The sequence below is a fragment of the Perognathus longimembris genome, chromosome 1 (assembly GCF_023159225.1).
Source record: "Perognathus longimembris pacificus isolate PPM17 chromosome 1, ASM2315922v1, whole genome shotgun sequence".
In the NCBI taxonomy this organism is placed as follows: Eukaryota; Metazoa; Chordata; class Mammalia; order Rodentia; family Heteromyidae; genus Perognathus; species Perognathus longimembris.
Genome location: NC_063161.1, coordinates 153,013,597 through 153,026,637, shown reverse-complemented (window position 1 = coordinate 153,026,637; position 13,041 = coordinate 153,013,597). Strand labels below are relative to the sequence as shown.

Genomic DNA, 13,041 nt, shown 5'->3' with positions numbered 1-13,041 from the left:
TTATCTTTAGTAGCACCTGTTGAGTGCCTCTGGGTGATGGTACCATTTTAAACCTCAAATGCAAAGTGGGGAATATGCCCCGTGTAAGCTGAGAAAATGGAGGCTCAGAGAGGCTCACTTGTTCCTCTCATCCCTGCAGCTCTGAGCTCCTTGAGTCCCTAGAACACACTAACTACCCCCTAGAGATGGGTCTCCTTGAACTAGGGCTGAAACTGCAGCACATGGAGGAAGAAGTTTGTTGTGGAAGTCATCTGTGGTCTTTTAGATTCTCTAGAATCCTTGGAGAAACCCTGTTTGGGCAAATATTCTGGGCCATGGGTCAGAGAGAACTGAGCTGAGATACAGTAAGGTCTCCTCCAGGTCTGTGGCCTTCAGCGAGGCACCACTCCCCACGCCACAGGTGGGTATGAGGAGTCTGTCTTCACGGGGTTGATAAGGGAAGTCAGCCTTCAACTGCAAGTAGTTACTGTGGGTCCAGCGAGGCTGTGCTCCCAGTAGCTTTTATGGTTTCCCTGGCCGGGTCATGGCTTGACCTCTGCTGCCCTCATGCCCTACACAAAGAGTGGATCAGGGCTGCCAAACTAGAATCTTTGTGCATGCCATGGGCGGGAACTACCAAAATTTGAAATGGAAAACTGGTCTTTTGAAGCCCTTTCCTGGAAGTTAGCTATGCATTTGGCTCCATCAGCTATGATCCCCATATAACCTCACATAAGCAGGAAGCATCTCCCCCCTTTTTACAAATGAGCAATTTGTTGCAGGGGCTTAGGGATCTGCCCTGTTACCAGACACGTGGGTGGTGGATTTCCTTGTGTTCCCGCCTCTGCATCAAGAGCTGTGCATTGTGATACATTGTGGAGGCCATGGCAGGCCTTGTAGAGAGTGACTTTGTCTGGAAACAACACATCAGCAGTAGAAAGTAGAGATTTTCCAGCCATGCTATTTTAGAGCAAGAGGAAATGAGGCGTAGGCAAGGAGAAGGAATCAAGGCCTGATCTGGTGTTTAACTCTCATTGTGTTTTTTCTGCAATACCACCCACCATCAGTTCACTAGAAACTTCCTACCAAAGCCTGGGCCCTGCCAACCACTGGAGACTCAGCACTGCACAGAGGCCATTTGAGAAAGTGATAATAATAAATGAAAGAACCAAGGGTTCCGCAAACAATCCCTATAATTCAAGATATGTCAGGAGAAGCTGCTGCATTGGGCCCTCTCGAGGTCATGGCACCAGGGACTCGGGCTTTCTTTTGCTCCAGAATCATTTGTGCTTTAGTTGATCTGTGTCCCTTTGCCTTTCAATTTGTGAGCCCCATGTCCTGTTGCTGCAGTTTTTGTTAGTTGCCTTGTTAATGGCTTTTCAGGTTGATGTCTCTCTCTCCCAGGGATCCACCAGGCCCCTAACCCCATTCAGTCTCCTAGGCTCAAGTTGTTTTCACTCCCAGAACAGTAAGACCCTTCTCTCTAGTCAGTGTGGGCAAGGCATCAGAATGCCATAGTCTTTGTGCTAAACCTGGAATCTGGCTCTGGCAGTGAGGTGACTATGAGGCTGCCAAGCATCAGGTAGCTGAGCCAGCAGGTGCTTGGTACTGAGATCTCACGTGTTTGATTTCCATCCCGGGAGAAAGCTGTAGCTGTGTTGCAGCACTGATGTACCACCTACTTCACCCCGTGTTATCTCTGTCCTTTACCACCATTGCTCTATAAACTAACCCTGCATAATGAAATAAACGTTGAGAGCATAGACATTGCTATTTCCATCCTATCAGACTCATGAGAAGGAGCTTCCTTGTGAATGGTTACTGCAGCACTGGGGAAGCCAAAACTCACTCTGCATCTCTGCCTCACAGACCATCTCTTTAGATGACTTCTAGAGCAGCTCCAGCTGGCAGCTCATGTGTCAGATGTGATATTGTGGTCTGCTCTCTTGGTGGCATGCTGCATGAGCCAGAGACTGCTCCTAATTCTGGCTCTGCCATTGACCCAGCTCTGTGACCTTAGGCAGGTAGCCTCCCCTCTCTGGAACCTCAATTTCCTTATCTGTAAAATGGAAATGATTGTCTCACCTACCTCACAGGTTGTCCACAAAGAGTAAGTGAGATAATGCATGTCAAACCACCCAGCACAGGCGAGTGTGCTCAGCAAGTGGTAGCTGGTTTTAATCACTGCACCTGCTATCCTCTAAGAGCTGATTCCCATCTGCATTTCTTAGGGGGAGAAAATCTTGAGCTAGTATGCATGAAGACCAACTTCATTGTGTCTTCGGCTTCCACAGGCCTCCTCTCTCATCTGCGTTCCTGCACTAATCAGAATTTCCTGACTTCTCCCTGTTTGTCTCGGTTAATGCAGAAAGAAGGGGCTGCTGGCACAGAGGAGCCGAGGCGTGGGCCAACCTGCCTGTGATTTGAATGTCTTTACTATAATCTAGCAAGTGTGGGGGATGGCTTCTGTCAATACTGGAGCTGGGGCAAGAATGGGCAAATAGCGCCAGCCCAGCCGTCTCTGGCCTGCAAATCATCCAAGGAGCTCTTGTTGGAGACCCACATTTCCCTAACTTAAAGTTACCCGAGCAGCAAGCCTGCTTCACAGTGAGACATTGATTCTTTGTTTAAGGCTCGTTACAATGACAGGGCCCAGGCTGTGGAGCTGTCCCTGGCTTGCCTTACCTAGCTTACAAGTGCTCCAGAAAGCTGCCATGGTCCTGTCACCCAAGGGTGGCTTGGCCCAGCACAGCCAGGCTCATTTGACTGTCCTGGCAGTGTCCTTCCTTCTCAAGTCCACCTCGAGTCCCACCTGTGTGCTGTGCTGTGCTGTGCTGTGCTGTGCTGTGCTGTGCTGTGCTGTGCTGTGCTGTGCAGGCTCAGACTTGGGAGTCAGTAGACCTATAAGCTCTGGGACTTTGGGCCATGCACTTTCCCATGTGGGCGTCCTTTCCTCACCCAAGACAGGAATAGCAAGTAAAGGCTCAGAGTTCTGGGGAGGATTCAGTGAAGGTAGGGCAGGCTGTGTGGCGCAGAGCAAGCATTTGCTGATGTTGGCTTTCTTTTCTCTACACTCTGACTGACTCTGGCCAAGCCAGAGTTTACTGCCTTGGAATCTTGCTGGCCCTCTTGTCCTCTCTTCGTTCCCACGTCCTAGTAAATTAGGATTTGGCCTCTCAGCCAGACAAAACACTAAGCCTTTTCTGCACTCATGGGGAATTCAACTTCTTCCACAACTGCTCTGCTGACCTGTGAAGAAAAGGCAAGGCCTTCAGACGGTCTCCTCCCAGCCCTGGTCTGAGGCTCCAGCATGGGATTTGGAGGTATTTGTGCAAAATGCAGCCAGGATGGGATGCTGGTGATAAATGGAGCCACATTTCCTGACTCTTTGATGGTTAATTGGAGATGAGTCTCATAGACTTTCCTGCCCATGCTGGCTTCAAACCGTGATCCTCAGATCTCAGCCTCCTGGGTAGCTAGAATTACAGGCGTGAGCCACCGGCACCTGGCTGGTTTGAGTTAGTCACCTTCACTTCTGCCAATGGCTCACAGCCCTGGCCACAATGGAGTCTGTTTTTTTTAAACTGTGGCCTTGACAAATTAGAGGTTTTGAAAACACTTCAAGTGATTCTAATGTACAGCTGATGTTGAGACTTATTGACTCACACCATGCCATTCAGCCCTGCCTGATGTTCAGCAGTCACACAAGACAGGCAACTCTGCTCACGTTAAAGCTGATAAGGATGATTCAGGTATGGCAGTACATGCCATAATCCCAACACTTGGGAGGTTGAGGCAGCAAAATCATGAGTGAGTTTGAGGCCAACCTGGGCTGCATAACAAGGCTCTGCCTCAAAACACTTAAGGGTTGGAGGTACAGCTCAATGGTAGAGCTCATGGACAGGGCCCTGAGTTCCATCCCCAGAACCACAAAGTGGCACCAAGGGGCAATGCTGGGACCAGAACTCAGCTGTATGTCCCACTCTGTCATCCAGGAGCTTGCAGGGCTCTGGGGACAGCATGCCTACCTCCAAGTGCTAGTTGTGGGGAGACAGTGGGAAGAAAGTGACAGGAAGAAAGCAGAGCTCTCCTCACCTGAGTCATCAAGCATGGTTGTCCCAAGGAGTTAACTAGGGAGAAGCCAAGAATGAGGGTATGTAGAGTAGGTGGGGACATGAGGACCCAGAGTCTCCATGAAGGAGAAGTGGATAGATGAGGTGATGGGAGGGGTCATAAGTAAGGAAAGGCAGCTAGGAAAGTCCATGAGAAACTTGAATACCACACTCAGAGTATGAACCCCCACTTCTGAGGACCCACTAACTGGCCTAAAGCCCTTGCACCCTATTGGATCACAGTGGCAGACAATCAACCCTGTAGCTGCCTGCTAATACTTAGCTCAGAAGAGATGGAGAAAAAGTGAATCCTGGATGACCTCATCAGTCTACAAGGCTTCCAGTCTTATAAGCCCTGAGACCTGTACTTAGCTTAGTGCTCTATAGTCTAGATCTTAAAATTCTTAAGACTACCTTTTGAACTTGTGCTTTATGAATGAAGTTAACTAGGATGCTACCGTGTGAACATAGCCAAGAAGGGGTGACCAGAGTGTGTCTTCAGAGGAGTGTGGCCATCCCCATCTTGTGTCACCATGCCCGCTGGCAAAAAAAAAAATTCAGGGGAGGTACATTGCATGAGAGATCAGCAGCTCAAAGCACTTACTATGTAAACACATTGATGGTCTACCAAGAGGTTGCTGGTAAGCCTCGGCCTGCCACACTTCAGTCAGAGCTAGAACTTGCTTCCGATGCAGCAGGCAGGCCATGGTGCTCTCAGTCTTACGACTGAACCAGGAAACCTGCCATACTTGTGTTTCTTGTACTTAGCCAGCCACACTCAGTCTGAAATGACATCGAAGGAAAGAGACAAAGCAGTCACGGTTCCTCTTCCTTTCCGATCTGTAAGCCAAAGACAGGGCATGTGTATCAAGCAGTGAAATAAAAAACAGTTGAGTTGGTTGTATACAGCATTTCCACTGAGTAGTAAGAACAGAACACAAGTGCATGCAAATAGCATGGCAGGGCTAGAAAGAGACCAGGGGAGAAAGAGGAGCACTTCAGATTTTGGTGTGCACTTTTACACTTTAGCACCATTTTGCTCTGGGCCCTGCACATCACACTAACTGCTGTAGTAAGACCAGCTCTGCCCTCAAGAAAGATGGTTATTAGAAGTCTACTACGGAACTATCTCTTTGTGGTCATGTGTTTTTTGGTTGGTTGGTTGGTTGGTTGGTTTGGGGATTTTCTTTTTGTTTTTCAGAGCTGAGAACCAAAACCAGTGCCTTGTACTTGCCTGGCAAGGGTGCCACTGAGCTAAATCCCCAACCCTTGTGGTCATCTATTTTAAGCTCCAAAGTGGCCCTGTGACAAAGGCCAGCACTGCACCATTGTTGCTGATGAGGAAAGACATAGCTAAAGTCCAGTCACAGTGCTCAAGGGCAGATCTTAAGACATGTTCTCTCTCCATCATGTTGTGTGGATCAATCCCAAAGGAGGTTTTAAAGTTGTATAAATGTGCCTTCACCAAAACCAAGTCCAGTCCTCCCATCTGCCAGGTGTTACACTGGACTGTGGTAGCTTGTTCCCTGCGCTGGACAGGATTCCTACCCAACAAGAGCTTTCCATGATGGAAAATTCCAAGCTTACACAAACTAAGGAACTCCACGTGCCCTGTGGCCGCAATTATAAATGTTCTGTCATTTTTAAAGATCTTTTAAATTTTTTTTAGTTAAGACATTTTATTCTGTAAATTCTGCATAACTTATCTCATCTTAACCAGTCTTTATATTTTTATAAGTATGTATTGTTTGTGCAAAGGGGTAATAACTCTATATAGAGGTCTGTATCCTCCTTATGTGCTCATTTCCCATGATCCCAGGAAAGCCTAATGAGCACTCAACCTCCTCTTCCTGGGAGGATAGAGGATCAATGGGGAAGGATCCAGAATAGACATCAGAGGATCTCTGTGGTGGCTTTTTTGAGGGTGTGTGTGTGTGTGTGTGTGTGTGTGTGTGTGTGTGTGTGTGATATTTCCACGCATAAATACAGTGTTCTCTACTCAAATTCACTTTCCCATTACTTATTCTTCCTCCACCTTTTGAAAATTATTTTAACAGGTTTTCATACATGTGTATAAAGTATTTTTACTATATTGACCACCTATCCATACTCTCTCATTGTATCTTCTGATCCGACTGGTATCCCTAACAAAACCTATTTTACATTCCTGGCATTAATTGGTTGTTTTATGTTTTTTTGTTTGTTGGGGTTTTTGGGGTGTTTTTTTTGGCCACTACTGGGGCCTGGACATTGTCTCTTAGATTTTCCACTCAAGGCTGTCACTCTACCACTGGAGTCAAAGCCTCATTTTCAAGTTTTTCCTGCTTAATCAGAGATAACAGTATCACAGACTATCCTGCTTGGACAGACTTCAAGCCTAGATCCTCACATCTTGGCCTGGATTACAGAAAAGAGCCACCAGCAGTCTAGCTCCTGACATTGGTTTTTAAGGACCAGAGTCTATCCATCTTAATCATTTTTTAATTTGTAATTCAGGGATGTTAAATACATTCTCATTGGTGTACCATCTTGACCTTCCCTCATCAGAACTTAGTCATCTTAAAAATCTAAAGCCCTCTGTGCCCCATTAAGTGTCTCTCCATTCCCCTCCCCAAGCTACTGGAAGTTACCCTACTTTCTGTGTCTGTGAATTTGATAATTCAGGGTACCTCATACAAGTACAGTCATATGGTATTTGTCTTATTTTAGTGATTTACTTCACTTGGCCTGATATCTTCAAGATTCATCCATGTTGTGGCATGTGTCAAATTTCTTTTTAGGACTGCAAATTACTGTATTATGTGTAAATACCTCATTATCCATCCATAGAAACACCCTCAGGTTACTTGCTATTGTCAGAACATTCTGCCATTGTATCATGTGCATGTTCATCCAAGTATTACTTGTAAGAACTGTATTTTGTTTGTCCTTATACACTCCTTACATAGAACCTGGCACATAGGAACAGCTCTTAAATGTTTATAGGGATAGATGGACCTTTTTGTTGTTGTTGTTATTGTTGTTTTGAAAAGACACTCCCCACCCCATTAAGACCTCATACTGAGTGTATGTGGAATTTTTTATTTAAAAAATTAAATTCTTAAAGGATAAAATAAGGACTTAACAGCTTAAATAAGAATCACAGAACAAGGAAAGCTGCTGAAGAAGTTGATGGGAGATTGTATTTTTTAACAGCAGTACTGACAGTACTGTGGATAAAATCGTTTATTTCTGCAAGTTTCAAAAACCTTTGGAAAATCACCATCTTCACCTGTTAACAAAGATTCAACTCATTAGTGATGAGTTTCCACTTGATTCCTTATGTCAAGAAGATAATCCAGGAGGAAAACTTGCCTTTTGGTAACAAAGTCCTTGATAGGGTTGAGCTGCTGTTCTATTGTCCTTCAGGTCATACATGGAAAACTCTACTAATTCCGTCTAAGCTCCAATGCTCACGGCCTGGCTTCCAAGGATTAGCAGTGCCACCAGCCCGTTGCCCCAGTGCCTAGTGTGTCACCTAAGAAGACAAGGGTTTTATCAGTCCAGTAAGAGAACTAAATCAGCAAAGGAGGGAATTAACGAGCTCCCTTGCTATACTCTGCTGCGCTGCAGAACAGAGTGACAGTGGCTATGCTCACTGTGGGTCAGGGATAGACAAGTAGGGAAATGGCTGTGTGTTCTTGCAGAAAGCCTTCTCAGCACCTTGCTGCTCCTGCTATCATTTGCCTCTGATAGGATGGTGGTGATGGTAGTAGTGCTGATGTTGATGGTATGTATGTGTGAATCTAAGGGCTCCACCTAGAAAAGAAAGCACTCCTTCTGCAATGGATGTCCCTGTCTACAACCAAGGCTTCAGAGCTCAATGGCAACACTGGGCTTTGGAGGCCAACAGGGGCTAGACCCTGACTGCCATGTCAGGTCGTGTCACCTTGAGTGTGTCATTCACATTACCTGTTATCCTTCTATAAATTCTGCCTATAGTTCCGACTTCATTAAAACTTTCACACTTGTAGAAAGACTTGTGAGGCTGTAAGCACAGTGCCTCCCCCAGAGTCTGTATCAGCATGAGATGCGCCATGATTATTTCCATTGTGTTGGGATGGAGTTGCTCCAGGGAATGAGTCCTCTGTGTCTGCTGCCAAGGGAGGCTTTGCTGGGTGTCAATGTCACTGCTTTTCTGCAGGGTTAGAACTGTGCCCTGAGGGCTAGAAGTGTGGTTCAAGTAGTAGAGAGCCTGCCTAGAAAGCATGAAGCCCTGAGTTCAAACCCCAGCACCATTAATTGTTCTTGATAAGCTTTCCCTTACTGTAACATATACCTGAAATAAATTAACTTGTTAAGAACTGGGCCCTGAATGGACAGGCTTTGTTTGCCTAAATCCAGTTGACTTTTCTGAGCGCAGCTGTGTGTCCCCATTTCCTATCACGTTTTCTAACCTGCTGCTGGGAAGGATTCTTCACTTCCAGACTCATGTGGGCATTTTGTCATTGTCACCTCCCTCTCCGTGGCACAGCACTGTGTGACAGTAGTTGTTTCCATGTCTAACCAACACAGTTGGTGTTTCCCCTGAAGGTTTCCCATCCATGGCCATGTCCTTTTGCCCATTTTTATGGCACAGACTTGTCATCCAGGGAATGTCACCTCTAGTAAGTAACAGACTCAAAATATCCTGTCTCCTCCAAGATGAGATTCTTTCTGTTATCCTGCAACTAAATCCTGCCTTGGGCTACCCTCATATACAAATCTGGTTGTAAATTCTCTTGAATTTATCTGTTGCTCTGCAGACATCTTCCTGGACACACTAGGCCACAGCTCCAGGAGTGAATGCTAACAACTCCTTTGGATACCAATGTCAGTCACCTGGCATCTTGCTATAAGAGCTCTTTACTGTCAGGCCAAGCAATGTCTGTGTCACACACACAACTCCTGGGGCAGGAACCAAAGTCAAGCTCATTCTGTGGTGCATTAGTCCAGGTTCCTTCCAACCGAGAAGCTGTTCTGTGCTATCCCTGAGGAAAGTTGAGGTACGCTCATTAGGGCCGTGCCCTCCTGAGCTCCTGGTCAGCATAGAAGACTATCCCAGCTCCCAATGTTGCACAAGGTTTTAAGAGCACCAAGAAAGAATGAATGATCACCACACATAGGAGTGAGTTTGAGAAGACAGTCCAAGAAGAAGGAATAGAACTAGGAAAAGAAAGAAAGGATGTGAAAAGAGATGTAAATGGGATCAGAAAAAGTTTGGACATAAAGTATATGAGAGTAGAAACAAGGGGCACATACCAAAGGACTCTGGAAAAGAAAGCTAGAATCCGTTCTAAAGGCTCTGCTTGCCTGGACTGAAGAGCTTTTCCTGTCCTCTCCCACACCTACCTTGCTTGTTCCACACACAGTGTGACGTGTGTAATGGTGAGCAAAAGCATGTGAGGTAGTGGAAAAGACAGAAATCACCACACAAAAGTGACATCTGAGTTCTGAGTGAGATGGTTACCATGATCCATTTGCATTTTAGAATCCATCTTGGCCAGAAGAATTGGGTGGACTGCAAAGAGTGAGGCAGGACAAGAGCAGGGAGCTAAGTCTTCTTCACTGAAGCAGCTTGGGCCTATGCTCACCTTGTGGTTGGCAAGTAGGGAGTAGAAAACATGTGAGACACCTCACAGGTGCAATGGGAAGGACTTGGGAAATCTGACAGACTTATGATGGTTGCTGGGGGCCCTGACAACTAAGAAATAAAGAAACAGATTTGAGGTGCACTCCTGATGGGATCTTAATTGGGAGTGTGGGCCATTTTGAGTTCAAGGTGTCAGTGGGCCGTCCAGGTTGGGGGTAGAGACATGCAGGATTGGAGATCTGGAAAGGTGCCAGCTGACAACATGCATCAACAGCCATCAGTGTGTGAGTGACACTGCGTATGGATGAGATCACCTGGAGAGAGAATTAATTGCCATACCGTGGTCCCAAGGCTGAGAAGCACAAGTTCTAAGCCACAGGAGTGGAATTCTAGCTGGGCTTCTGTCGGTTATCAGTAGCTGGTCTCTCAGGCATTCAGCAGTGAAGGTGGCACTCTATGCCCAAGTGGTAAATGCCATGAGCAGCTCTTTTTCCTGAGGAACTGATTTGCTTTTTTTTCTTATACACAAACAAGTTTTCATGATTTTTCCTTCTTGCTTCAGCAGCCAGGAAGCTCAGATCATTTTGTAACTTAATTTTACAAACTATATAGGACCAACATATCCCAAAGAAATTCATTTCATATATTGGTGTATTTCCCAGCCTTCATTGTTTTCTTTGTTTCTTTGGATGTGTGTGTGTGTGTGTGTGTGTGTGTGTGTGTGTGTGTGTGTGTGTGTGTGTAAGATGCCTCACATCTTTGGTAAAATTAAGTAGGGCACAATTGTTTAAAAATAAAAATTTCCCCTTGCCCTCATATTTGGGGTCATCTTTGTAGCCTATGCAAGAAGCCTGCCTGGTTTCTGAGCAAATATTGGCTAGATTGAAGCAGGAGACTCTTGGAACCTAACACAAACTAGACAGTAAATTTAACACTCGCATAACTCATTAAAACAGGATAAAAGTGGAGCTTCAAACATCCCTGTGTTTGCCACCAAGTCTGTGAAAGGGGGAGGGGCACCTTTAATTCAGCTCAAGATGTAAAAGTCGGATCTTTCAGAATTGTGAATACACTGCCAAAGTTAAAGACCTGTCTGTGTAGACAAGCACTCCAGATGTGTTCAAAGAAAGCCAGAGGTGTTGACTATACAAGGCTGGGATTTTTTTTTAAGCCTAGGGTTTCATTTCCCTTAGTTGTAAAAAGTTTGGTGGACATAAACTCCCTTATCAAACAGTATAAGCACAATCAACTATATGGTAAAGTTTATTTTTGATTATCCAATAATTATGGTTGAATGATGAATTGCTATAACTTAAGATCACTGTATAAATGAATTTTCAACTATGCTCTATAATTGGTGCCCTAGGGATGGTAAAGATGCCTGAGAGCTGGGGTGAGAAGGCCAACAAGCAGAGACCCAGCCACCAGCCACTGCTCTGCCATACACAGAGCTCCTTCCCTGAGGACAGGGTTCCATGTCTAAAAGTGGAAAGAAACATTTGAAAATCATTGTATTGGAAGGCATGTCACTACCTTTCTATCAGGATATGGCCATCAGGGTCTTCAGGTAGCGGATTGGGGGTCTGACATTGGGCCCCCACCCTGCCACCTCCCTTCTCTGATTTCAGAGTCGGACCCATTCTCCCTGTCCTGGATCCCTCAGCCATAGACTAGAATGACTTCACTAATGAGGAGGAGCTGAATTAACAGATGTGGGAAAGGGAACTGAGGACCAATCATCCTCCTTCCACACCTCTGACATGTCCCTTCTACCTGTCCTAGGAGGAGCCCATCACTTTCTGCGAGGAGGCCTTCGTGTCACACTATCGCTCTGGAGCCATGAGACAGTTCCTACAGAACGCCACCCAGCTGCAGCTCTTCAAGCAGGTACCCGGCTCCCACAGCAGGGACTTCTGCAACTCTCTCCACCCTAGGCATTCAGGCTGTAGGCGAGGAAAGCCCTCAGACCAGAGAGACCCAGAAATAGGGAATTGGGTAAAGAAGGTATCTACCACCAGCAAGGCCCGTGGCAAATGCATTGCATGGTTTTCTAACTTGCCATAAATACACAGCCAACTTTTCAGAAAACTCACAGGTTTGAGGAACCTTTCCTGTCTGGAAAGTGAGCTTGCTCTTTGGGCATGTGATACATTAGCCAGCTAGATGGCTTCCCAGCTCTGTAGACAAGCTGTTGTGCTCTTTCTCTTTCCAGTTTATTGATGGCCGACTAGACCTCCTGAATTCTGGTGAGGGCTTCAGCGATGTCTTTGAAGAGGAGATCAACATGGGTGAATATGCTGGTGAGAAACTGTACATGGCTCTCTGGACTAAAGTTGTGTTTGGCAAGAGTAACAGGGGCTTCCTTCCTCCTTAATGAGGGAGTGGGGAAAGACTAATTTCAACCTTGGCCTTGAAATAGTTGGAGAATCCCTTCTCATTTTGTAGCCCATTGGTCCATCTGCAATGCTCTGTTTGGGAGTCCAGCTTTCCCTGTGTAGATGAGTCCTGTTAAATGTTGTGGCCAGCATGACTCAGGGCAAGGGCACAAGATACAAAATTAGGAGAGCTAAATTCAAATGAGGACCCTGTCTCCTAGCTAGCTGTACAATCTAGAACAGGACATTTCCATTATTTCAAGTCAACTCTGTGTACCAAGAGTGACCCTGGCCACTTCACTGTACTCCTGCAGAGATGAAGTCACAGTGGCAGGACTCTGTGCCCAGGACAGTCCATGGCACAGAGTTAGGGCTTGGCAAATGTTTCTTTACAATGTGAACATGGAGCTGAGTGCAGTAACACACATCTGGAGTCCCAGCACTTGGGAGGCTGAAGCAGGAGAATCATTGGAGTCCAGAAGTTCAAGACTAGGCAACATAGACCCATCTCAAAAAGTAAATTTAAAAAAAAATAGGGCTGGGAATATGGCCTAGTGGTAAAGTGCTCGCCTCCTATACATGAAGCCCTTGGTTTGATGGGTTCAATTCCCCAGAACCACATATATAGAAAAAGCCAGAAGTGGCACTGTGGCTCAAGTGGTAAAGTGCTAGCCTTGAGCAAAAAGAAGCCAGGGACAGTACTCAGGCCCTGAGTTCAAGTCCCAGGACTGGCAAAAAACAAAACAAAACAAAAAAATGTGAGAGTTGTTTCTTGGTGCCTTAGAACTGGAGGATCTCATTTCTCAAAAGAGGCCCTTGAGGTCCAGGGAAGTGTTCCTGGCTGACTATAGTTCCTTAATCCCAACCTGACCTTCCTTCCAAATCCCTTTGCTGCCTTTCACAGTAAAGATGATAGTATCTGTAGTCTCAGTCTTTGGGTGCAGAATAATAATACTTACACTGC

The 13,041-nt window shown here is 45.9% G+C and overlaps 1 protein-coding gene across 9 annotated transcripts in view; it reads left to right on the top strand.

The window, feature by feature from the left end:
- Window positions 1-13,041, top strand: part of Dennd1a (DENN domain containing 1A) — a 453,328-nt gene that overhangs the window by 376,966 nt on the left and 63,321 nt on the right. For all 9 annotated transcript variants that reach the window (XM_048342185.1, XM_048342167.1, XM_048342121.1 and 6 more), the window contains 2 exons: window positions 11,485-11,589; window positions 11,915-12,002. In XM_048342185.1, coding sequence (XP_048198142.1) covers window positions 11,485-11,589; window positions 11,915-12,002 — 193 coding nt within the window. The remainder of the gene's footprint in view (window positions 1-11,484; window positions 11,590-11,914; window positions 12,003-13,041) is intronic.